The sequence below is a fragment of the Tachyglossus aculeatus genome, chromosome 5, assembly GCF_015852505.1.
Source record: "Tachyglossus aculeatus isolate mTacAcu1 chromosome 5, mTacAcu1.pri, whole genome shotgun sequence".
NCBI classification, from domain to species: domain Eukaryota; kingdom Metazoa; phylum Chordata; class Mammalia; order Monotremata; family Tachyglossidae; genus Tachyglossus; species Tachyglossus aculeatus.
Window position 1 is genome coordinate 87617968 of NC_052070.1, and position 26407 is coordinate 87644374.

A 26407-nucleotide genomic window follows, 5' to 3' on the forward strand; every position below is an offset into this window, starting at 1 on the left:
CTTCCTCCCCCACTATGCTGCCTCTCTTCCCAAAAGAACTGTGGGATAGGAGTCGGGATGAAAGGCACCGCCCCCCCCCGCCCCAAACACTCCCACCCTTCTCAAATGTCCTTGGACTTTTTTAGTTTTGATGTTTGGACAAGTTTCTCCCTCTTGTCCCCCCTCTGCTTTCTCCCTGAACAGTGAGTACCTTGCCAGGAGAGAGATTTTCCTCGAGGAGAGTCAGGACAGCTAGAGCCCTGGGAGAAGCGCTCAGCCGGAGGAGCTGGAAGGCCGGGATGCTGGCCACCTCAGCGGGTCCCCAGAGCGGGGCAGAGAATGGGGGCTTCGCTACTTGGCATAGTGCTTAGAGCACAGGCTTGGGAGTCAGAAGGTCATGGGTTCTAATCCCTGCTCCGCCACCTGTCTGCTGTGTAACTTTGGGCAAGTCACTTAGCTTCCCTGTGCCTCAGTTACCTCATCTGAAAAATGGGGATTGAGAGTGTGAGCCCCACGTGGGACAGGGACTGTGTCCAACCCGATTTGCTTGTATGCACCCAGTGCTTAGTACGGTGCCTGGCACATAGTAAGCGCTCAACGAATACCATAATTATTATTATTATATTATTAAACCAGCCATTCTTCCAGCACCCTGACTTTCTGTCTCCAGTGGGGTGGGCCGGGGGCTCCATGCTACTCCCCAGCCCGGGACCCTTTTAGCATCATCCCATTTCTCCATCCATGAGAAGGAGAGTGGCCTAGTGGAGAGAGCACCGGCCTGGCTCTAATCCTGACTCAGCCATTTGTCTGCCGTGTGACCTTGGGTAAGTCACTTAGCTTCTCAGAGCCTCCCTTATCTCATCGGTAAAATGGGGGTTACTACTGTGAGTCCCATGTGGGACATGGACTGTGTCCAACCTGATTAGCTTGTATCTACTCCAGCGCTTAGCACAGTGCCTGGCACATAGTGAGTGCTTAACAAATACCATAAAAAAACCTTGCTGATTGATGAACTCCCTCTCCCTTCCCGCGGGTGCTGTCTCCCGGGCCCATAAAGCACTTTGCCGACATTCCCTTGTTCCTTCCTTCTTGGGGACGAGGGGAAGGACGAAAGCATCAAAGAATGATCCTCCGCACCCTACACAAGTGGGGAAACAGGCATAATTATGGTACTTATGAGAAGCAGCGTGGCTCAATGGAAAGAGCACGGGCTTTGGAGTCAGAGGTCATGGGTTCAAATCCCGGCTCCGCCAATTGTCAGCTGTGTGACTTTGGGCAAGTCACTTAAATTCTCTGTGCCTCAGTTACCTCATCTGGAAAATGGGGATTAAGACTGTGAGGCCCCCGTGGGACAAACTGATCACCTTGTAACCTCCCCAGTGCTTAGAACAGTGCTTGGCGTATAGTAAGCGCTTAATAAATGCCATTATTATTATTACTTGTTAAAGCTCTTACTATGTGCCAAGCACTGTTCTAAGCGTTGGGGTAGAAACAAGTTAATCAGGTTGGACACAGTCCCTGTCCCACATGGGCTCACATTCTCCATCCCCATTTTACAGATGAGGTAACTGAGGCACTGAGAAGTGAATAATAATAATAATGATAGTATCTGTTAAGCGCTTACTTTGTGCAAAGCACTGTTCTAAGCACTGGGAAAGTTACAGGGTTGTCCCACGGGAGGCTCACAGTTTTAATCCCCATTTTACAGATGAGGTAGCTGAGGCCCAGAGAAGTTAAGTGACTTGCCCAAAGTCTCACAGCTGACAGATGGTGGAGGCAGGATTGAACCCATGACCTCCGACTCCAAAGCCCGTGCTCTTTCCACTGAGCCACTTTGCCTCTCCAGTGACTAGACCAAGGTCACCCGGCAGACAAGTGGCGGAGCTAGGATTAGAACCCATGACCTTTTGACTCCCAAGCCCGGGCTCTATCCACCAGGCCACGCTGCTTCTCTATGGGGTGGGGGCTTAGAGGGATTTTGGTCCATAGCAGTTCGATGGGGAGAGAGTCGGACCTTCAGAGACCTCTTGGCCTCTCGACTCGGCCCCCGTGGGGTCTCCCTGGTGGGCTCCAACGCCCCCTCAGCCGCATGGCGGGAGCTAGGCCATCGTTCCCCTCCTTCCCCCTCTTCCTTCTTCTTTTCCTTCCCCCCCCACCCCCGCCCCCCTTTCTCCCTTCTCCATCCCCTTTCTCCCTCCATCTCTCCCCCTCCTTCCTCCTGCAGCTAAATTAAAAACCAAAACACCAGGGAAGCAGAAGAAGAAAAGAAAGAAAGCCGATAATTTCCTCGAAGGATAAACATCCGATTTTTTTCCCCACCCAAAATAAACACGCTAGCCACAAGGAATTAAAAGCGGGAGACGGGAGGATGTGTCTCGTTTTAGTGCGGCTGCAGGAAGACGACCTCCTATTTATCCCGGCCTCCAGCTCTCGGCCAGTCCGGGGGTGGGGGGGAAATGGAGGGAAAAAAGGGAAGGGGGACGGTCACACACCAAAAAGTCCCCAATGAAGCCGGCTTCCCTGACATTGCAAATCGGTCATTTCCTCTTGCTTCTTATTTTAGCTTTGATTGCAAGCCGGGCAGGCGGGCTGGAGGAGAGGAGAATTGGGGGTGGTGAGGCTGCGGTGGCCCCCCCAAACCCGGGTCTCCCCTCGGCTCCAGCCAGGACAGGGGAGGACGGTTGGACTCCCCTCACCCTAGGGGAGTGAGATGCCCCAAAGTTGGAGTTGTCCTTCAGTTCATTTTATTCGTGTCCCCTGCCCCGGGCAGAGCCCCAAACCAGATTCTCCTTCCCCAAACCCCAACGCTATTATTTTCAGGCCTGGTTGAGGTAAACCGAGGCCGAGTGGCTTGGATATGGGGAAAGGGTGGGAGTAGTGGTCGGGAGAGACGAGAAGGGCCCTCTCTCCCTCGGGCTACCAAACGGTGGGGCGAACTGGTAATAATCTCGTGCTCAACTGTAGCCTTTCATCTGGTGATCTCAAAGCACTTATCATTCATGTCGTAATTAAGGCCGGCCACTCCCTGGGGCGGGAACGGGTGGTCGAGTAAGTCCTGGAAAGAAACTGAGGCGTGGGGCAGAGGAAAAAAAAAAAAGCTTGAAGTGGCTTGTCCTAAGTCTGGCTGTGGGTCAGGGAATGCAGAGCAGGGTGTGAATATGGTCCCCTCTTTGATGTGTCTGCTAACATTTTGGATTTTGGCTTCCGCCCTCTCACTGGGGCGGGGGGTGGGGGAAACTGAGGCCCGACCAGGATTCAGTCCCGGGAAGGAGGACAGGCGGGTTGCAGAGGCTGGTTCTGTTCTCTTTAGGGCTTGCTAAATCGGGAGTAGGGGTCGAACTGGTAAAACTGGTTCAACCCGGGCACCCCGGGCAGAGCTTTGCCCACCGAGTTGGCCTCAGATGTTGCTTGGTGGGGAAGAGGGGGGCAGGAGGGCCCGGGGGGAGGGGAAGGGCGGAGAGGGGGAGATCTTGGAACACATCGACAGGGAACCAGATGATTCCAGAGGTTGATGTTTATTGGAGTGGGAATGCCAGACCCAAGGGCCAGAGTCTGCTGTCTATCAACCCTGGGTAGATGTGCACAGAGACCTGGAGGGGAGGCCCTCTTCTCTCGCAAGGGTACTGAGTCCCACGAGTTCCAGGCCTCGTCACCACAGTGGGCCCTTTGCCAGCCCCATCTGTAGCCTCTCCTCTCCCCTTCTTCCTCCTTCCGCTCCCGGGGGGCTGAGCTAGTCCTTGTAGTTCTCGGTGAGGAACTGGGTGGTCGCCGCTGGGGAGCCTAGGCGGAATCGCTCCACAAACTTCTCCATGTGCCAGGCCCCTGGAAGGACAGAGAAAGCCAGAGGGCAGCGGGCGAGGGCACCAAGATGGGCAGGGTAATGGGCCCAACTGCAACCAAGGAGTGGGGCCCAGTGGCCTCCAGCGTGGCTTTCCCACCATCAGACTCGGGAGCAGCCATGTAACCGAGCGCATAGCTCGAGCAACGGGCCGGATTCATGGGTCACCTGTTCACAAACCGGACTTTCGCAGCCATGGATAGCAGCGTGGCCTGGAGGACGGAGCATGGGCGTGGGAATCAGAAGGACCTGGATTAGAACCCAGCTCCACCACATGTCTGCTGTATGTCCTTTGGCAAGTCACTTGATTTCATCTGTAAAATTGGGATTGAGTGTGAGCCCCGTGTGAGACAGAGCCCATGTCCAACCTGATTAACTGTATCTACTCCAGTGCTTTGAGAATGCTTGGCACATAGTAAGCACTTAAAAGTACGATAATAATTACTATTATTTTGCATGCTGACTGAGGTGGGAGAGAGCCCAGGCTGGGTGATTCTTAGCCCACTCTCTGGGCATCTCAACCCCCTGTAGCACCTTCCTTTCTTTCTCTTTTTAAAAATTGGTATTTAAGTGCTTACTATTTGCCAGGCACTGTACTGAGCACTGGAGTAGAGTCATTCATTCATTCATTCAATCATATTTATTGAGCACTTACTGTGTGCAGAGCACTGTACTAAGCGCTTGGGAAGTACAAGTTGGCAACATATAGAGACGGTCCCTACACAACAGTGGGCTCACAGTCTAGAAGAGTCAACATAATCAGGTTGGGCACAGTCCATGTCCCACACGGGGCTCACAGTCTTAATTCCCATTTTACAGTTGAGGTAACTGAGGCACAGAGAATTTAAATGACTTGTCCAAGGTCACACAACAGACAAGTGGCAGAGCTGGAATTAATAATAATAATAATAATAATAATAATAATAATGGTATTTGTTAAGCACTTACTATGTACAAAGCACTGTTCTAAGTGCCAGGGAGGTTACAAGATGATCAGGTTGTCCCAAGGGGGGCTCACAGTTTTAATCCCCATTTTACAGGTGAGGTAACTGAGGCACAGAGAAGTTAAGTGACTTTCCCAAAGTCACACAGTAGGCAGGATCTGAACCCATGACATCTGACTCCAAAGCCAGAGACTCTTTCCACTGAGCCACAAGAACCCAGGTCCTCTGATTCCCAGGCCTGTTCTCTTTCCACTAGGCCACACTGCTTCTCTTCCCATTCAAACCCTGAAGCCCGTATTCCTAGCAGCCACTTTCCCTCTTCGATTCCATGGTGTTCTCTCTTCCAGGCATCCGAGTTGATTGTCCTGAGAAGGGCAGGAAGGCATCTCCTCCCCCTTTCTCCTCCTCCTCCTCTCCCTTCTCTCCTCTTCCCATCTTCTTCCCTCCTTGTCTCCCTCCCCAAGATTCCTCCCTGCCCGCTGGCAGGCCAAGAGGACAGAGAGAGTTCATGGTTGGCAGAGCTACCGAGTTGTATCACCTTCATCTCACTACCTTGGCATCTCCCAGAGGGGAGCTGGAAGATGAGAGCGTGGGAGGCGAGCCTTGGGGCCGGTGACTCTGCTGGAGAAACTGAGGTAGAGCTGTGGCCATGAGGGAGAGCCCCAGGGGAGAAGAGTTCATTGGCAGGGGAGAATGTATCAGTCCAGGCCAGTTGGGACAAGCAGAGTGGCAGGGCAAAGAGGGCAGTGCTCCCTGGCCTGGGGTGTGATGGGAGGGTTGGTGGCCAAGATATTCCCACGCCGGGTGTCTGCCTCCCAAACACTGGGCCCCAAGATTCAGTTTGTTTCGGGTGGATGTAGAGTCCTGGGGATGCCATCTTAGAATTAGGGAAAATATGGAAAGTCCTGGCCGGGCTGTGACCTCACTAGCTGCTCCACCCCCTTATGCTTCAATTTCTCCAATGCTACTAGGAGGCAATAGCTCTTGTTTTTCTCACAGGACACGGTGCCTCAGCCCCCCTGGCCCTCTCCTGGTTACTTCCTGGCCTGAGTGAAGCAGAGAAGGCTTGAGAGTCCCTCAGTTTAGAAGGCAGTGGGGTTGGGAGAAGAAATGAGGGCCTCAGGTAGGGAGCTGGGGGGAGTCAGCTTTATCTGTAAAAGCTGTCCAGGGTGGACTGGCCCCTTGGGGCAAAGAGACATTATTAGACTGGCACGTGCCTCCATCGCAGGGCCGGGGGTGGGAAAGAGGGGATACTTCTTGCCGTTGTTCTGTCAGGGAGATCCCTGCCCTCTTCTTTCATTCCCTTGCCTGGCACAAAGGGCTGAAGCTGACCATTGTTGAACATTCTGGATTCATCAAGGAGGTGGGGGGGTGGTTGGGAGAGATCACTGGGGACTTGGTACCCTGTAGGACAAAGAGGGACCCGGGGGCCTCCCCTGCTAAGCACGAGGAAGGACACAAGCGAATCACAGCAGGGGAACTGAAACTGTCATCCCGTGCTGCTGATCTTGTGAGCCTCTAGAGGCACAGAGAAATCCCCTCCACCCCCCTGGGGGAGGCCTCCCTTCCCCTCACAGCAAATCCCCCTGACTCCTTGGGTCTGGCCAGGCCAGGGTGGTCAAGGGGTCTGGGCCGCCCCTCGCCCTCAGATCCTATCACCAGAAGCAGGAGGAGATGGGTGGAGGCCTGAGCCTCCATTTCCTGGCCTTCTCCAATCCTTGCCTTGGCTGTGACCCCTTACACTCTCTCCCCCGACTTCCTGCAACATGTGTGTGTGTGTGTGTGTGTGTGTGTGTTTGTGTTTTGTGTGTGTGTGTATGTATCTCTCTCTCTCACTCTCTTCTCCTGCTCTCAGAGGGGAGGTGGGAGAGTGAGTCAGGGCCTTATGGGGGGCGGGGAACTAGGCAACTGCAGGTTCTGTGGTCACAGCTCTGAGAAAGCCCCATCCTGTCCAGCTCAAACTCTTTCCATGAGCCCAAGTGAGTTTTTTGGCCGTGGCGGGAAGCAGTTGCCATGGAAGGCGGATGGGGGAGGGTCATTGCAATCTGTGCCCCCAAAACTCAGGGTTGCACCTCACCCCAAGACCCACCCCGATGTATTGCTTGTCCCAAGATGATGGGATTAAAAATAATAACTGTGGCATTTGTTATTAAATGGTGTTTGTGGCCAGAGGTAATGGTGTGGAGTCAGCTGGTCAGGAGGGTCTGTGCGGTGCCTGGCAATGACCCAAACCTAAGGGATTTGGTTAGAACCAGGACAGCCTGTGGAGAGCGAGTTGAGAAGTTATTCACCTCTCTCCTATTGGCACCCTATAATTCAGAATAAAAATAAAAATGAGTGGTATCTGTTGAGCTCTTACCATGGGCCAAGTATTGTGCTAAATGCTGGGGAAGATACAACGCGCTCAGATTGGACGTGGTCCCACAAGAGGCTCATGGTCTAAAGGGGTGGGAAAACAAGTATTTAATCCCTATTTCACAGATGAGGAAACTGAAGCCCAGAGAAGTCAAATGCTTTATCCAAGGTCACACAGGACCTCTAGCCCAGTGTCCTAAGGAGATAGGTGTTCCTTAGTACTGGTGTTCTTCTCCACAGAAAGGATGTTTCCCCTTACTACCGTGTAATGTCTTTGGAAGGCGTAGCTCACAAATGCTGAAGGAGCATAGCCCAGTGGAAAGAGCATGGGCCCGGAGAATCAGAGAACCTGGGTTCTAACCTGGGCTCGCCACTTGCCTGCTGTGTGACCTTGGGCAAGTCACTTAACTTTGTGCCTCAGTTTCCTCAACTATAAAATGGGGATTCAATACCTGTTCTCCCTCCTACTCAAGACTGTGAGCCCCATACAGGACAGGGACTGTGTCTGACCGGATTATCTCATACAAGCACAGAACAGTGCTTGAAACATCTTAAGAGCTTAATAACTACCATTAATAAAGGAAGAAAAAGACATTTTTGACCCTTCGGATGGCAAAGCCAAACAAGTAACTTCAGTGACCCAGAAGTGAACTAGTGGCCCTGCACTCCCCAGGCACTCGATTAATACCATTGATTGATTGATGGATCGATTCTCTAGACCTGTGTGACTGAACTTTTCTGGCAATGGAGCCCAGGATGCCAATGGGCCAGTGGAGGTTCATGGCTGGCCAGTAGTTTGGTCCAGGGCAGGGCTGGCTCCAAACTCAAGACTCTGCTTTTCCCGGACAGACAGGTCAAGTCGTCCTAAATGGGCCTTCAAGCTGCTTCTATCTTGGAGAACGATCACTTCCCAGGGGCATGGACTCAGGCCCTCACTGGTGGCCCCGTTCTTTTCTCCTGGAAGGAGGGTAAGGGGAGGCTCTGGGAAAACTCGCTGTTTAACTCAGGATCTCTCCTTAGGGATCCGTCTGGACCTCTCCCAGCCAGGTGATCTTCCCGATCAGACTCCCTGTAGCTCTCTTGGGAAGGCCTGCATGAGGCTGGGGCTTTTCTCTCCTGCATCTGGGCCCTGCCCTGGCTCCCCAAGTCCTGGACACCCAGTCTTGGGCACTGCCACCCCTTTCGATCTGAGGTCGCAGGCCCCGAGAAAATCTAACTCCCGCCTAATAACAGTCCTGCCGAGAGCCAGGCTTCAGTCTGTAATTTGTCTGGCTCATCCCGGGACGGCTGGTGATAGGAGCCCTGATGCTTTTCTGCCAAGATTAATGATATCCTGGTGGTGGTAGGCGGGAGGCCTGAGCCTTTTCTTTTTTGTGCCATTAAATGACATCCAGAGACTTCCACTCAGGGGCTGAAAACGCATCATTCCACTGCATTCAATTACACCCAATGGATATTTGCTGAATGGGGGATCCTACTGAGCTGAGAAACTGGGGGAGAGGGAGGGCAGGAGGGAGGGGAGAGGAGGGCTTTGACGCTGATGGAATGGGGAGGGGGAGGAGGCAGGGGTTCAGTCCCCAGGAAGTTCTCTGCCCTCTACTCTCTCTATTCCAAGCCAACACAATGGCAATCAAGGCCCCAGCAGCCTCTGAGCTAAACTAGGGCAGGTGGTCATTCTGAGAAGAGTAATCCTGGGCTGCTGAAACTGGGGGAGCTGAATGTGAGTGTGAACATGCGCTTGTGTGTATATGTCTGTGTGGATGCACATGTTGTCCTGCCCTGTTTGCCTTCTTCCGTTTTCCTTTCCCTGACCCACCTTTGCCAGTTTCTCAGTCCCCTTTCGACAGGGTGGGTAATTTTGCTTCCTGCTAGCAACTGGGCTAAGAGGTCTTGTGGGGAAGGGGTGGAAAGGAGTAGCCCAAATGAAGTTTGGAGATTAGTTGTGGGTTTCCCTCCTGCTCCTGGGAGGAGGCCAGGCCAGGTCTTGTTTACCCGGCAGCTTCCCTGGGGCCTGCATAAGTTTCAGTCGACTCGGGAGTAGGGGTTCCTGGGTGAGATTTGCCCTAGGACAGTCTCAGCTGGGGCTCTGCCAGGCCCCTAGTTCTACCAGCTCTGCTAGGTGGGTGGGACCCAATGGAGGCAGGAGAAATGCCTTGCACAAACTCACACACTGATTCAGGGGCCGGCCCCTGGAGGGGCTATCCCCTGGGAGGACTCCAGGGCCGATGAGGGACGCGGCCCCTGGAGGGGAGGGGAACCTGAACTCCCGTTCAGTCCTGCTTCTGAGGAGGGGACAGGCAGGGGGTTACCAGAAGAAGCGGCTGTTTACTGGGGTGTGAAGAGTGGCCAAGACCAGTCACTGTGGGAGATTGCTCCCTTCCCTCTCGATGCCCCAACTTCTGTTCCTTTCACAGCACGGCCTAGTAAAAAAGCACCAGCCAGGGAGTCAGAGGACCTGGGTTCTAATCCCACCTCTACCAGTTGCCTGCTGAGTCACCCCACTTCACTTCTCCGTGCCTCAGTTTTCTCATCTGCAGAATGAGGATTAAATGACTGCTCTCTCTTTCCCCTGAGATTGTGAGTCCCCTGAGGGACAGGGACTATGTCTGATGTGATTGTATTGAATCTCCCCCAGTGCTTGGGACTTAACACACATCACAATTATTATTACTATTATTTCCTCCAAACATCCCCTTCTTTCTGCCTGTTGTCTTACCTCAGTCCTATTTGCCCTCACTCTTGCACCTCAAGACTTTTCACTCTTCTCTTTGGCTCTTTCTGATGCCACCTCTGCCTCTGCTCCTCTCCTTCCATGCTCCTGAGCCCTGCCTCCCGCCACCCACCCCTCTGATGCTCTTGCTATCTGAACTCATTCTCCTGCTGCCTCATACATCTTCAATCTTTCCTCTCGGATTCCAACTCGGATATTTCCTGGCAAGTGGTTGCTCCCAGTTTAACACACGACAGCTGATTCTTTGCCTCAGAAGAATCTGTTTCTTGTTTGTGTGTGTGGTGGAGGGAGACCCTGGGACCCCAGAATAGAATGAAGTGGACAATGTACTTGAACGGTTCACTGTCCCACAAACATCCTCCCCAGCTTTCTCTGGAAGGTCAGGGCCTTAGGTAACTGACCCTCAGAGACGGGTGACATGGAAGTCAGGGAAGTGGCTTGGAGGAATCTTCCCTCTCTTGCCCCCGCCAAGTCCTATAAACTGCTCCTGGAGCCCCAGGCCAGCTTGGACTCTGTGCCTCTCTCACAGACCGATCTTCTCCTGCAAGCTACTGCGTGCTGATTCTCGGATGAGAGTGGGGATTTCCCTGGGCTCGCGAGAGGCCCTGTGGGGTGCACGTGACACCCCTGGGTGAGGTGGCTGAGGTCTGTCATCGAGCAGACCACGGCGCGCTATTATCTGCCATTTCCAAATAAGTAACAAGCACAGCCGCAGTCCTTCCAGGCTATGGTGGCACCTGAGATGGCTGGCTAAGAGCAGGTGGGGCGGTTCCCCAGGCTCCTGGCCTGAATGCCGGGAAGGCCCGAGGGCAGAGGAGAGGACGTCTGTCTCCTCTGTCTGCTCGAGGGCCTGGGTGGAAGGGAAATGAGTAGAGTTTTCTTGGTGCCACAAAGGTCTGCCCCTCTCAGGGGGGTGGAGTTGGTGATAATAGTGAAGGTAATATTCATAAGTGTGGGTGTGTGCGTGCCCAGATGTGAGAGGATAAGTGCATGTGTATGTAGGGGCGAATGAAAGTTTGTGACTGTGCTAGTGAATATAAATGTGTATGGGTGAAAGCGATAGCATTCTGCAGGTTTGTGGAAGTGAGGCGGGTCAGCCCCGCTCTCCTTTTTTATGGTATTCATTAAGCTCTTACTCTATGTCAAAGCGCTGTTCTAAAAGCTGAGGTAGATACTAGTTAATTACGTCAGACACGGTCCTTGTCCTACATGGGGCTAACAGTGCAAGAAGGAAGAAGAGTAGGTTTTGAATCCCCATTTTGTGGTTGAGGAAACTGAGACACAGACAAGTTAAATGACCTTTCTAATGTCACACAGCAGGCGGATGATGGAGCAGGGTTTAGAATCCAGGTTCTCTGGCTCTCAGGCCTGTGTTTTATCCACTAAGCTATGCAGGTCCCCCATGGTAGCCTCTAACCTCAGGAGTAAGCTTTACTCCAAGATGGCAGCCAGCACACAGACCAGAAGCCAGGGTGAAACATGCCTGTTGTGTTTCAGGCTTTGAGCAGGGAAGAAAGAGCAGGGCAGTCAGGGTGGCAAAAGGTTTCCAAGCTAGTGGTACACACAAGACCGTCAACACTCTGCTTCAGATGCTGTCAAATGATGGCATTTGCTTTAAGCGCTTACTATGTGAAAAGCACTGTTCTAAGAGCTGGGGAGGTTGCAAGGTGATCAGGTTGTCCCATGGGGGGCTCACAGTCAATCTCCATTTTACAGATGAGGTAACTGAGGAACAGAGAAGTTAAGTGACTTTCCCAAAGTCACACAGCTGACAGTTGGCAGAGCCGGGATTTGAACCCATGCCCTCTGACTCCAAAGCCCGTGCTCTTTCCACTGAGCCACATCCCGTGAGGAGGCTGGGCCTAGACTTTGTCTTGGAGAAGATATTCTGTGAGCTCAGGGGGAAGGGAAGCCTGGATGTCAGAGTCCTGAGACCCCTAGGGGGTCTCAGATCCTCTGCCCCATTCACAGCTCTTCTAGCTGGTCTGAATCTGCTAGTGTTCTTCTTCTCTTTCTCCTCTCCCCCTCTTTTCTCTTGCATATGTTCCGCCAGTCTCCCCTCCCCCCGACATTGTTGCAAGTGTTTAGGGTTCCATACCTATGCCACCTATTCAAAAGATTCTATCGTTAGCCTGCGGGAAACTAGCTTGATAGAGGGGGTGTTTAAAAGCAAGAGGAGTGGGGAATAGAGAAGCAGCGTGGCTCTATGGAAAGAGCACGGGCTTTGGAGTCAGAGGTCATGGGTTTGAATCCTGGCTCTGCCACATTTGTGCTGTGTGACCTTGGGCAAGTCACTCAACTTCTCTGAGCCTCAGTTACCTCATCTGTAAAATGGGGATTAAGACTGTGAGCCCCACATGGGACAACCTGATCACTTTGTATCCCCCCAGTGCTTAGAACAGTGCTTCGCACATAGCAAGCACTTAACAAATGCCAACATTATTATTATTATAATAACTGTGACAGTGGCTCCTAACTTGTCCCTGAGGTTCTCAGCACCTGGCATTTCTCTGCCTGAGCACATCCCTGGATGGACGGGAGGCTCTGCACCAAATCCATATGAACAGGATTGGAAATGGTAGGTCTGCTTCCCCAGGAACAGGAATCCGGACTCCCGCCTCTCCAGCGATCTTGAGTTTCAGATCATTTCAGATGGGGCTTTTAGTGCAGGGCTAAAATCCACAGGTCTGGGATGGTGTAGGGGTAGTGCTGTTGGGGATCAGGGAGAGGGTCAAAGTCAGCTTTGTAGACAGCCTCCCGGAAATCTTCCTTCGGCTTCACTGACAAGGAGCCCCTCCACTCCCATCTGAAGTTGACCACCAGAACTACCATTCTCCTCATCACCAGGTCGAGGAGAAAAGAGGATCTGCTTGCAGCAAAAGCCACTGAGGATTCCCCTGAGATGCTTCTTCCCATATAAAGGGCATATATATATGTATTTATAGTAAAAATAATAATAATGGCATTTATGAAGCACTTACTATGTGCAAAGCACTGTTCTAAATGCCAGGGAGGTTACAAGTTGATCAGGTTGTCCCACGGGGGGCTCACAGTTTTAATCCCCATTTTATATATGAGGGAACTGAGGCACAGAGAAGTTAAGTGTCTTGCCCAAAGTCACAAAGCTGACAATTGGCAGAGCCGGGGTTTGAACCCATGACCTCTGACTCCAAAGCCCATGCTTTTTCCACTGAACCACGCTGCTTCTCTAAGCATTTAGCACTTATAAATGCTTAGTACAGTGCTCTGCACACAGTAAGTGCTCAATAAATACGATTGAATGAATATATTCAATATATATAATGGCAGTGGAGAAACAAGACTGATTTTCTGACATGAACTTTAGGCCCTGGGAAGGTAGGGTCTGAAAACTGCAGGACTATAAAGGGCTGTGGATGACCTCTTTGAGGCTCCCCAGTGGCCCTATAACTTCTTCCCTGAACCCCCACAATTACAATAGTCCTTGAGCAGAACTCCAGATTTAACTAGGTTTTTGGCTGGCATCCTTACTCTCTAAAATAGTTCTCTCAACCCTAACTTTGATTCAGAGAGATAGGTAGGTAGGTAGGTAGGTAGGGAGCTAGATAGACAGATTGTGTTTCCTAGATAGATTGTGTTTCCTAGTGCTTTGGATGCACTTGGTATAGTGAGTTTTTTTTTTCTATTAGTCAACAATATTTTTTTAGCAACCAACATGGGGGAGTTAAAAAGGAAAACAGTGACCTTGTATCTGGTTGAAGGAGATGGATGCACACCTCCAAATACACAAATATATAAGTAGGCAAGAATGACAGTGGTCTGGAATCCAACATAAAAACACAACATTAATACTTTGGCCTGACGTACAGAGATGTATGCTAGTGATGGGGCAAGAGGGAGGGGCAGAGCTGGAGTGATCAGAGTTAAAAGAAGCACTACGGCCTAGGGGAAAGAGTGTGGGCCTGAGAGTCAGAAGGACCTGAGTTCTAATCCCACTTCACCACTTGTCTACTGTGGGACCTAGAGCAAGTCACTTCACTTCTCTGTACCTTAGTTCCTTTATCTGTAAAATGGGGATTGAGACTGTGAACCCCACGTGGGACATGGACTGTGTTCATCCTAATTAGCTTGTATCTACCCCAGCCCTTAGTACAGTGCCTGGCACATAGTAAGTGCTTAACAAATGCTTAGAGGCCTTCCCTGATCAGGTGCCCTTTTCCTTTTCTCCCATGCCCTTCTGCATTGCCCTAACCTGCTCCCTTTATTCACCTCCCCAGCCCTCTCAGCCCCATGACACTTATATACATATCTATGATTAATTCGTACTACTGTCTGCCTCCCCCACTAGACTGCAAGCTCATTGTGGGTAGGGAATGTGTCTGTTATACTGTACTATTCCAAGCTCTTAGCACAGTGCTTTGGACACAGTAAGTGCTCAATAAATACAAGTGATTGAGTGATTAACAAATACCATTGAAAAAAAAGTCCAACAGTGAAAGGATTGAGAAGCGTCTCTCTTCCACTGATATTCTGGGGTGATACGAATGACTCTCTAATTGGTGGATGAAACCCAGCACAGGGTTTGAAAGGCTCAAACATTCTGCTTTGGGCTTCGCTGTCTTCTGGCGCTCGGTTAGGAAGTGCCTGGCAGATGGGGACCGTGACAAAATTGGAGTTTGCTTCCCAGTGGGTGGATGTTAATTGAGATCACTGGGTGAGAGAGGAACCCTCTGTAAGCAGTCACCCACCCTCCTGCTCATCCCCTCTTCACTTTGCTTTGACATCACCCCTCTCTGTTTAATCCTCTGAGCATCCATTGCAGGGATTGTTTTCCTTCCCATTACTCAGAGAGGGAAACTGAGGCCCAGAAGGGAGATGTGACTGGGCTGACTGGAAGGGCAGGAAAGGGGCAGGTGGCCAAATTACAGCTTCAGAGCCACACGTGGTTTCTCTTTACTCGCTGTGAGGCTCATGGTGAAAAGCTGGGTAATGTACACTTCATGATTTATTTACTAATGTCTGCTTGCCATTCAGGATAAAGGGCTTTTTATTTGAGCTGCGTGTCTCGGCCGTAACTCTTCAGTGTGGCCTAGTGGAAAGAGCACGAGCCTGAGAGTCAGAGGACTTAGGTTCTAACCCTGACTTCTGCCACTTGCCTGCAGTGTGACCTCCGTCAAGTCATTTGCCTTTTCAAGACCTCAGTTTTCTTATCTGTAAAATGAGGACTCAATAACTGTTCTCTCTCTCCATTAAACTGATTATCTTGTATCCACCCCAGTGCTTAGTTTAGAGTTTGGCTCATAGTAAGGGCTTAACAATACCACAGCTATTATTATTCAGTTCAGAAGCTTGACCACCTCTACCTTATATTATGCTCCAGTGGCCTATTTATTAGTAGGAATTAATAATAATAATAATAATAATAATAATAATAATAATGATGATGATGGTATTTGTTAAGCACTTACAGTATCCCAAGCACTGTTCTAAGCACTGGGGTAAATACAAGGTTATCAGGTTGTTCCATGTGGGGCTCACAGTCTTAATCCGCATTTTACAAATGAGGTAACTGAGGCACAGAGAAGTTAAGTGACTTGCCCAAAGTCACATAGCAGACAAGTGGAGGAGTCGGGATTAGAACCCAAGACCTCCAACTCCCAGGCTCATGCTCTTTCCACTAAGCCACGCTAAAAATCCAAAAGCATTTGGATTTGTCCTGGGGTGAGGGCTAAGGGATCTTGGAACTCTGCTTACCCTTGCCTGAGTTCCTGGCTCGAGGTGACTAGGCAGCTTAGCTTGCCTAGTGTGGTATCGCCCTACTATTTGGAGTTCTGATTCGGGACCCAGTGGGCCTACGGTGGGACTAGGTTCCTGTGGTCAACTGGGATGGTGGGAGAGATTCCCTTCTGCAGCGATGGTGATGGCGTCAGGAGCAGCCGCCGTGGCCACCGCGTTTCAGCCGATATAATCTTTCCAGGCCTCAGGTGGGAATTTCATCCAGCTGCCCTGGTCACTCCCACGAGTCCCAGAAGGAAGGGCCGGGCTGAAATGGTTGAGGGGCTGGGGAACAGTGGTTGCCTGGAGCCCCCAGCTGGCTGCCAGCCCTGCAGCCACCCTAGCCAGACCACAGTGGTGGTGGGCAGCAAGAGCAGTGATGGCGGGCAGCAACAGCAGTGATGGCAATAGGGGCGGGCACTTGGGCTCCAGACCAAGGTGGAATTGCTGGTCAGGTGCAGAGGCTGGGGAGAGGAGTAGAGGAAAGGGGAGAGGGGAGAAGGAGAGAGGTGCGAAGTGGAAGAGATAATCTCCTCCATCTTTTCCTTCTTTCTCCTCTCCCCAATTTCTTTCTCCTCTCTTTCCCTTTCCCACTTACCCTTTTCTGTCTTCCCTTCTTCCCCTTTTCCCACCATCCTGTTTCCCTTCTCCCTCTCCATTTTTCATCTCCTTTTGCTTCACTCCCCTATTTCCCCCTTCCCTCCCTCCCTCTACTTCCCTTTCCTTCTTCACCCTCCTTGCTTTTTGGGACCCTGCCCCCCTCCACTGAAAGTTACCTGAAATCTGACTGCAGTGATCCTGCCTGTGTTTGGGAGACTGATTCCCGTTGCAGTGGTGGAATGGAGAACAGGATGGGAAGTGCAATTGGAATGGTTCAGCTGCCACCTCTGAGGTGCTGGTAACTGGTGATTTCGGTTTGCTTAACTGGTGATTTCGGTTTGCAAACCAAAACGTGAGTAGTCCGGCCTATCACGGAGAGGTCTGGTCCATCAGGGAGAGGTCTGGTCTGTTAGGAAAAGGTCTGGTCTATCAGGGACAGATCTGGTCTGTCAGGGTGAGGTCTGGTCTGTCAGTGAGATGTCTGGTTATCAGGGAGAGGTCTAGTCCATCATGGGGAGATCTGGTCCACTAGGAAGAGATCTGATCCTCCAAGGAGAGGTCTCGTCTGGCAGGGAGAGGTCTGGTCTATCAAGAGGAGTTCTAGTTTGTCAAAGAGGGGCCTGGTCCATCAGTGAGAGGTCTGGTCCATCGGGAGAGGTTTGGTCTATCAGAGAGAGGTCTGGTCTGTCAGTGAGAGGTCTGGCCCATCAGGGAGAGGTCTGCTCGATTAGGGAGAGGTCTGGCCTGTCAGGGCGAGGTCTGGTCCATTAGGGTGAGGTGTGGTCTATCAGGGCGAGGTCTGGTCTGTCAGGGAGAGGTGTGGTCCATTAGGGTGAGGTCTGGTCTGTCAGTAAGGGTCTGGTCTATCAGGGAGAGGACTGGTCCTTCAGGGAGAGGTCTGGTCTGTAAGCAAGAAGTCTGGTCTACAAGGGAGAGGTTTAGTCCATCCAGAAGAGGTCTGGTCTGTCAGGGAGAGGTCTTGTCCAGCAGGGAGGAGCTGGTCCATCAGGGAGGGGTCTAGTCCATAAACGAGAAGTCTGGTCTGTCAGGGAAAGGTCTGGTTGATCAGGGAGAGGTCCGGTCTGTCAGGGAGAGGTCCATTATGTCAGGGAGAGGTCTGGTCCCTCAGGGATAGGTGCAGTTCATAAAGGAGGGGTCCAATTCGTCAGAGAGAGGTCTAGTCCATTCTCTACTTCACTTTGCTCAACTCTGGGCCTACTCTGCTCTCTCTCATCCAAGAAACTTTCAACTTGAATCCTCTAGTTACCCTTTGTCTCCTGCCATTTCCTCTTTAGTCTCCTCCCTGACACTCCTCCCTCAAAGCCTATGGGTCTCCCCTGGTCCAGGTTCACCTTTGCTGCCCTGCTCCGTCAACTCCCCCAGTCCCTTAGGCTTGGGAGGTTACTCAGCATTTGGCCCCAGGTCTTTGAAAAGCTCCCCACTGTTCCAGGAATGCTCAGTAAGTCAGTGGGAAGTCTGGATAACCTTGGGGAATTTTTCCCCACCAAGTGCCCAAGGGAGGAAAGCCCCAAGAAATCTCAAAGGAGCCGACCTCTAAAGAGGGGATGAGACAGGTGAGGACACTAGGGTGGTTACAGGATACTGGCCCTTGATGGGTGCCTGGTTGAGAATCCCTCCTCTTTGAACCGTGGCCCTTCGGGAGAGGAGCCTGGCTGGGAAAACTTCTCCTTGACCCCTGGAGTGACTGTGCAAGGAGACAACATCAATGGACAGAGCAATCAGAGATCCACCAGGATGGACCGGCAAGGTGGCATTCCAGGGCCCCTTCCTGCCCAGATCAGATCTAATTACCAGGCACAATTACCAGGCACCAAGCTGTTGTGGGGTTGCTGCCTCCACATGTCAATGGGGCAGTGGGAGGGAAGGCTCTTGCTCTATCCTCAGTTGCTCCCCACATGCTCCCTACCCCCATCTGATGCAGACCTTGGTGGAAGGACACTTTCCACCTCCAGTGCCTCTGCCCTCTATGATAGTCTCTCACCATGGCATCTTGGGATTTGGGGTGAGGGCTGGCAGCCTTGATTGCTCTGCTAAGTTTTCCTGGGCCAGTGACCCAGCCCTGAGCCCTCTATCTCTCCCAGTCTTGGGGCACAGCTTTGGCTGGGGGTAGGGGGGTTCCCTTACCTCTGAATGCAGATTTGTTGGAGCTCAGGAGGATGGTCTCATGGTCTGGTTGCTCGTAGACGAGGAACTGGTAACGGTGGTAGCCACTGTGGTGGGGTGGACCGGGAGGGTAATATTCTGGGGGGGCACAGAGAGGAACTGCCTGAATCTCCAGTCAGCTAGCCAGTCACCTTCCCACCCACTGTGGAAGAAGACCCTAGTGACTTTCAGGGGTCCTTAGAATGACCTGGGAAGATTTCCTTGAGGGCAGGCCTTCTCCCCTCCCTCCCTCCTCCCCCCACACATTGATCTTCCCCAGCTGTCCAGAGACGGACAGAGGACTGTAAGCTCGTCATGGGCAGAGAACGTATCTGCTAACCCTGTTGTATCATACTGTCCCAAGTAACTAATACAGTGCACTCACACACAGTAAGTACTCACTAAATACCACTGATTGATTAGGTCATCAGCTGCTCATTTCATCCTATGTCATTTTGTTGGGGACTGGCGAGGGGCAAGGGAAACCGTTTCATTTTGGAATTTACATTTTATCAATTTTATTTTATCTCATTTAATTTTTTCCAACAGCCAATCCTAGTGAGAATCTGGGGGAAAGCTGGTTTCTCTCTACCGGGTCCTGTGGCACCGTTATTGCTTGGGAAAAGTTAGATTTTCTTTCTCTCCAACTGTGTGGAGCAGCTTTTTTTTTTTTTTTAAAGCATTTCCTTATGAATTCGATCCCCAAGTGAGCCAATTTCTTGGATGGGACCAGAAGATCTGGAAGTGGTTATGGGGGTGGATTCAATTTAAAGGTTCATTATGGAGAGCAGTGGTAGTGGCTGTGAGGGGAAACAGCCTTTCTGAGAGAGAATATCTGGCTCCCCACCTGATGCGTTCATGTTCTGGGGAGAGGGGGCTGGGGGTCCTGTCTCCTCTAGGTCAGGTTGGCACCCTCCGCCCTTTGCTATCTGCCTTGGATTGTGAATCCATTGTGGACAGGGACTGTGTCTGATCTGATTATCAGGCGTTTATCTCAGAGCATAGCACAGTGCTTGGCACTTAGCAAAGCATTTAATACCCACCATAACTAACTGACTCTTGGCCGGTGTTTATTCACTAACAGGCCCCTCTTTTTCCCAGCAGAAAAGGGCGGTCAGAAAGCTGAGTTTCCCCACAACACTGGGGTGCTGGAAGGGGCACAGGGAGGTTATGGTTCAAGGGCCTCTTCTGAGTGGAGAAACTGAGGCAGCAGCTTCTCTCTATGCTCTCTCCTGGGGCGTCACCCTGTTTTCAAAGCCAGGAAACTGAATGACAAAAATTCCAAGAGGAAGGGAGGAAGGCTCAGAGAACAGCCCATCCACATGGAGATGGTTTTAATGCTTTAACCACCTCCTCCTTTACTTGTATTAACTAAACAAGAGATGGATATCAAAGAGAAGCTTGTTGTCTGGTTGGAGTTTGAAGCTGTTCCTCCTCGCTGCACTTCCGGCTCTGAGGCTGGTCGGGCTCTGACAGCCTGCAGCTGGGGGAATTCCTGACCATTTACATCTTTCCATGAGTTTCTTGAATGCAAATCAAATGTGTTCTTGTGTGGGAGCGGGTGGAAGGAGGGGGCGCTGGCTGTGGATTAGTGTGCTTGAATGTGCTCCCAAGGTTGGGCGTGTGTCCCATGTGCACTCTGGGGGAGCCTTTGTGTCTGTGTGAGGCTGTGTGATTGTGTGCTCTTCCTGGAGCAGTTTTTGTGCCTGGGTGCTTTTGTGTTGGTGTGCGTGTGTGTTTCTGTATGCAAGTATGTGTTTACGTTTCTTGGGCTTGTGAGCCTTTGGCAACATCCCTGTGGCAGTTTTCGTAGGTTGTGTCTGCAGGTTTGAGCGTGCATGTTTAATTGTGTGTCTGATTGAGCGTTTGTGTGTGTGGATTGTATGCGTCTTCCTGAGTTTCCAAGAGTAAATAGTTCTGGAATTCTGTGAAAGTTTGTGAGCCCCTTTGGGGTCAGGGGTCACTTCTAATTTTCATCCATGCGTTTTTTTTTTTCTCAGCGCGTAATACAGTGCTTTGGTACATTGGACGCTCAATAAATACTACTGAACGAACGAATTGGGTAAGTTTGTGTGTGTAGGTGTAAGCCTGTGAGTGTATAAGTGTTTATATCATTGCCCTCTCTGTCCTGGGGAGAATGACTGGCAGGGAAGAGAGAGTGTGAGTGGCACCCTGGACACCGCTATCCCTGCAATCAATTCCCTCAAGCATGAGCACGTATTAGACTTTCCACTCCCTCCTTAAACCCCCTGTCCTCCTGTCTTCCCCATCTTTTGCTGCTAATGACCTTGCCACCTACTTAATTGAAAAAATTAAAACCACTAGACATGCTCTCCCTAAAATCGCCCCCTACCTCTTCAGCCCCACCCTCCTCCTGACCCCTCTTTAACTCTCCCATCCTTCCCAGCAGTATCTCAAGAGGAGATGTCCTGACTCCTCTTAAAATCTATCCTCTCCACTTGTGCTTCCAACCCCATCCCTTCTCATTTTACTAAAATACTGGTCCCTCCCTTCTTCCCTCCCAACAGCCATCTTCAACTGTTCACTCTCCAATGGCTCCTTCCCCACTGCTTTCAAATAAGCCCTTCTATCCTTAATCATAAAATAACCCTTCCTTGACTCCTGGCACCCTTCAGTTATCTCCCCATCTCCCTCCTAACATTCCTTTCCAAATTTCTTGAGTAAGGTGTTTTTTTTTTTTTTTTTTACTTGCTGCTTCTACTTCCTCTACATCAATTTTCTCCTTGACCCTGAAATCTGGTTTCCACTCCCTTCACTCCATGGAAACTGCCTCCTTTTTAAAGTCACCAATGATCTCTTTTTTTGCAAAAGCCAATGACCACTACTCCATCCAAATCCTTCTCACCCTCTCAGCTGCCTTCAGCACTGCCTTCAGTGACCACCCCCTTCTCCTGGAAACACGATCTAACTTTGGCTTCACTGACACTGTCCTTGCCTGGTTTTCCTCCTATCTTGCAGGCTGCTTCTTTTCACCCTCTTTCATTGACTCCTCCTCTGCCTCCCACTCCCTAATTGTGGAAGCCCCTCAAGGCTCAGTTCTGGATCCCCTTCTATTCTCCATCTACACCCACTCCATTGGAGAACTCATTTGCTCCCAGATCTACCTCTCCGGCCCCAATCTCTCACCTTCTCTGAAGTCTCATATTTCCTCCTGCTTCCAGGACATCTCTACTTGGATATCCTGACACCTCTAACGTTGCATGTCCTAAGCAGAACTCCTCATCTTCTCACCCTCAACTTTCCCATCACTGAAGACAATAGCATCATTTTCCCTGTCTCTTAAGCCTGTAACAGGCATTTTCCTTGACTCATCTCTTTCATTAGATCCACATGTACAGTCTGTCGCCAAAACCTGTGAGTTCTACCTTCAAATTATCTCTAGAATCCACCCCTTCCTCTCCATCCAAACTGCCACCACACTGATCCAAGCGCTTATCCTTTTCCACTTCGACTACTGCATCAGCCTCCTCGCCCACCTCCCTGCCGCTAGTCTCTCCTCACTCTAGTCCATATTTCACTCTGCAGCCTAGGTCATTTTTCTAAAAACTCATTTTGGCACATCTCCCCAATCCTTAAAAAACTCCAGTGGTTGCCCATCCATCTCCACATCAATCAACAAATCAAGAGTATTTATTAATACTTAGTGTGCACTGTACTAAGCACTTGGAAGAGTACAGTGAGTACAAAGAGTTCCCCCCTTCTAAATTGTGAGCCCATTGGGTACGGGTTGTCTGTGTTGCCGAACTGTACTTTCCAGTGCTTAGTACAGTGCTCTGCACACAGTAAGCGCTGAATAAATATGAATGACTGAATGAATACAATGCACCAGAGTTTGCAGACGTGTTTCCTGCCCACAGTGAGTTTACCAGCAGAAACTCCTTACCATTGGTGCCAAGGCACTCAATCAGCTCACAAGGGGATTGAGTGATTTGGCGTAAGGGTGCAACTGTTTGTGTTTTGAAGTAGAGTCAAGGATATGGTCCGAAGATGCTAGGTAACTACACATCCTTTTCCACCTGAAAGGGCTTTGCTCCATTTCTTTTCCCAGCTCATAACCACCCAACTCTAACTCAACCCCCTGGGGAAAGATGGGGGATTGTCCCTCTTTATTGCTGTATTGTACTTTCCACAAGTGCTGAGTACAGTTCTCTTCACACAGTAAGCGCTCAATAAATACGACTGAATGAATGAAATCATCACCATTCTGTTTGCTCATTGGGTGGTTGTGGGATATATTCATCCATTCATTCAATCATATTTACTGTGTGCAGAGCACTGTATTACATGCTTGGAAGAGTAAAATATAACAATAGACACATTCCCTGCCCACAATGAACTTATGGTCTAGAGGTCAGTCGATCTGACCCAGAACTGGGCACTAGTTAGACTGCTCCATTCTGAGTCTAGAGTCTAGTCTAGAGTAACTCCCTCACTCCCCTCCGGCCCCCAGCCCCCAACCCCTACCCAACTGGCTGGAGGGGAGAGGGATCAGACGGGTTTTTGCTTACTTGCCAGCACATGGCCCTTGGGCTTCCCGGCTTGCAGATCACTGCCCTGAAACAACAGAGAGACCCAAGTTACATCTGGAACAGACTAAACTCCTTCCGTTCACCCTCTGCTGTGGCAGCTGCTTTTGCTCCGGCGGCTGTTTTCAGTCAGAAGGCTCAACTCTGGAGTTCACTGGTGGGCTGGGGGAGGGACAGGGTGGGACGAACTGGCAGAGCTTTAAGAATAAATAAGTAAGTACCCGGTGCCCCTGGTCAGCCCAGGATTTGAAACCCTGGATGGGCTTACATTTAAAGAGGTTGGAAACACCTCCCAAGGAGAACTGGGGGGGTTGAGATGCCGACAGCCAGGTCTGGCATAGTTCAGGTTCCACCGCTCCTTGAGGTCAGGTCTGCAAGCAGACCAGGGGTCCTGTGCTGTCCCTTCTCCCCATCCTCCATCAACAGAATTCAACAATTGGGCACTGGAGATCCTGATCACCGAAGGAGGGGCCTTTGAGGAGGGGGAAGGTGGAGGAATAGGGGGTGGGGTAACTTCGCTGCCTTCCTCCCACTGTCCAGGTGCAACAGTGGTCCCCCCCATCATGGACTGGACCATGACTCCTAAGCTAGGTGGTGGGCCTCTCCCCTGGACTCAGGGCAGGGTTTATTCTGCCACAGCCAGGGTGATTGGGTGCCCCCTGGAGCACTGGGTCCCCAATCACTCTGAGAAGCTCCTAGATAACTCCTGAGCCCTGCCTGGACCCATCCCCGGGCATAAGGATAGAGATAAGATGAGTGGCCGGGCATCAGGAGTGACCGGGCATCTCTCCTGCTCCACACCTGAGATTTTCACCCACCTCATCTGGCCAGTTTGATTTTTCAGGCTATAACTATGGGCTAAAGAATCTCAAATGGGCCAGACCCTGAATTTTCATGATTTTCCCAGCTGATTCAGGATGCCTGGTCACCTCCCATGGGGGCTAGTGTTGGGTGAGTGCAGGCTGCAGGAGGGAGAACTGTGTGGAAGGTCCCTAGGGCATCCCACAGTGGGGCTCTCTGAGTGCGCTCAGCTGTTGCTCAGACGCCGCTAAGCTGAGGGCATGAAAGGGAAAGGAAGGGTGTTGGAGCAAGGCCTGGGAGGACTGAACCCTGGGCTTACTTTTCCCAGTACCCCACTGACTCAGCATGTGACCCCCGACAAGTCCTTTTGTGGCTCAGTTTCCCTCCTTTCCATCCCCCATTTCCCTCCCTCCCTACAGACACACACACACACCGTCTGTGGGATAATGATGTGATCCCGGGGGTGGAGTGCTAATTACTGTTTGTACAGCACTGGGAGATGCTCAGATGAAAGGGCCTGGCACTGGGGCACTGGGCCGATGGCAGCCTCTGCGGGAACCAGGGGCTTGAAATCTCAGCCCTTGTGCCGCAACTCAGAAGCCCCAGGTGGTGCCAGAAAGCCCTCCAGTCCTTGAGGTAGGTTTTTATGGGGGTTAATTACGGTGATTATGGCAGCCTGTAAATTGATTCAGCCAACACCTAACTGTGTGCCCTGGATGACTTTGCACCAAATCTCTTATTTTTGTTCCCCTTTCTCCACCAGCAGCAGTGGCAGGAACAGGAGCAGCCGAGGTGAGGTTCTGGTCTTGCTCTCCAGAGGGACCGGGGCTGGAGCCAGGGCCGGGGCCGCGGCCAGGGATCCTTGTTGGGAGCTAGGATTCCTCTGGTGGCCATGTTGCTGGTTCTCCTTCTTATCAGTTACCCAGATACTAAGCCTATTCTTACAGGGCCGATTTCCTTTCACTATTTTTTTTATGGTATTTGTTAAGCGCTTACTATATGCCAGGAAGTCTACTGAGTGCTGAAGAAGATTACAAGATAATCAGGTTGGACACAGTCGCACATGGGGCTCAGAGTAGTAATTCCATTTTACAGATGCTTAGAGAAGCTAAATGACTTGCCCAAGGTCACATTGTAGACAAGCGGCAGAGTTGGAATTAGAACGCAGGTCCTTCTCACTCCCAGGCCGGTGCTCTATCCACTAGACTATGCAGCTTCTCAAGTTCACCTCTCTCCTTCCCTTCCCAATCCCGGGTCTCTCTGCCCAGCCCCTGCTACTATTCCCACTGTGTTCTCATAACGCAGACCCTCATTCCTGTTCCTCTGGTCTCCCAACTCCATGTTCTTCAGGCTCAGGTGGGAGCCAGTGGGCCATCTCCGGGCCTTTGCCTTCTTCTCTTTACTCACCCTCTGCTGAGCCCCTTTTCTCCTTTTCCCCTCAGTCATCCCTGGTCTTCTCCCTTCATCTGGGACAGTAGGTGTTGCTGGCTTCCAAGTCTGGACTAGGAAATGACCGTTCAGGATGGGTAAAGCTGGCAGTAGCCACACTGTCTGTAACCATGCGCAAATGTGACCCATGATTCTGCCAAAGTCTCTAATTTCCCTCTGGCCTCAGCCCTTCCCCAGCCCCCTGCCCTGGGCCTTTCCCCTCACTCCCCCTCCACTCCACAGTCTCCTTCCTGTCCCAATCTTGGGCCTTCCCAGCTCCACCCTTCATTCCCTGCTGTTCTAAACCCAAGTCCTCCAGGACTCCCCTGTGTCCCTCCCCAGCCTCATCCCTCCCTCAGCCTCCGGTCCTGTGGGATTTTTGCCAGCAGCCGCAGGCAGTGGAGGTGCCGGAGCTGAGCCACCACCCTCTCCCAAAATAACCCCTCCTGCTGTCTTGGGGGAAAGTAAGAGGACTGGGGGCAGTGCAAAGAGCAGCCAAGACCAGTCACCCAGCCTCCCCCTCACTTCTTTCCAAGATGGCAAATCCAGGGGTTTGTTTAAACAAAACAATAGCAACCTGGATCCGTGCTCCATTCCCATTCCCTAGGGACTCCAAGCCCCACCCGAAGAGATGACCCAGGCTTGTTCCACCCACAGGGCCTTGGGACCAGCCCAGGGTTGGGTGGAAAGTCTGATTTGGCTCCCACTGATCTTGGAGAAAAGCATCTCTCCCCGGATCCCCCCCTACCCCCACCCCAACTCTTGGGGAGCTTTCTCTCACCAGTCTCTGACAGACTAGGCTAAGAGCCAACCCCTTCAGCTCTTCTTTGAGTCAGGCCACATGGCCGGCCCCTCCCTTCCCTCCCCCTTCCCCCTACTGGCCCTCCACCCTCTCAACCAGGGCCCGATTGAGTCAGCCTCTTGGGGACATAGAAACAGGGAGTAGGAAGAGAGGCTAAAAATAGCCACTGAAGAGGGAGCAAGGTCAGGTGCGGGGGCTCTGGGGTCACACAGCTAGAGCCGGGTCATTCCTAGGGAAGCTGGTTGCTTTAGGGCAGCGAGGGGAAGGATTTGGAAGTCCATTCCATGGTCTCAAAGGTTCACCCAGAGTGAATGTCCCTGTCAAGCCAGAGTCTGGATCAAGGCAGCATAGTTTCCCAGATCCCAGGTGTGGATTTCCCAGTTGGGAAGGGCCAGCAAGAAGCCTACAGCTCAGGACTAGCTTTCGGCATCCCCTGGCTTCTGTCTCTTAACTTTGGGGTTCAGA

The 26407-nt window shown here is 51.4% G+C and overlaps 1 protein-coding gene across 1 annotated transcript in view; it reads right to left on the minus strand.

Moving 5' to 3' along the window:
- Window positions 1-3475: 3475 nt before the first annotated feature.
- The window catches only part of PEBP4 (phosphatidylethanolamine binding protein 4), a 212016-nt gene continuing 189084 nt past the window's right edge, over window positions 3476-26407 (minus strand). The window contains exons 5-7 of the mRNA XM_038747343.1: window positions 22894-22939; window positions 18347-18463; window positions 3476-3801 (exon numbers count right to left, since the gene is read on the minus strand). Of these exons, the coding sequence (XP_038603271.1) occupies window positions 3710-3801; window positions 18347-18463; window positions 22894-22939 (255 nt within the window). The 3' untranslated portion in view covers window positions 3476-3709. The remainder of the gene's footprint in view (window positions 3802-18346; window positions 18464-22893; window positions 22940-26407) is intronic.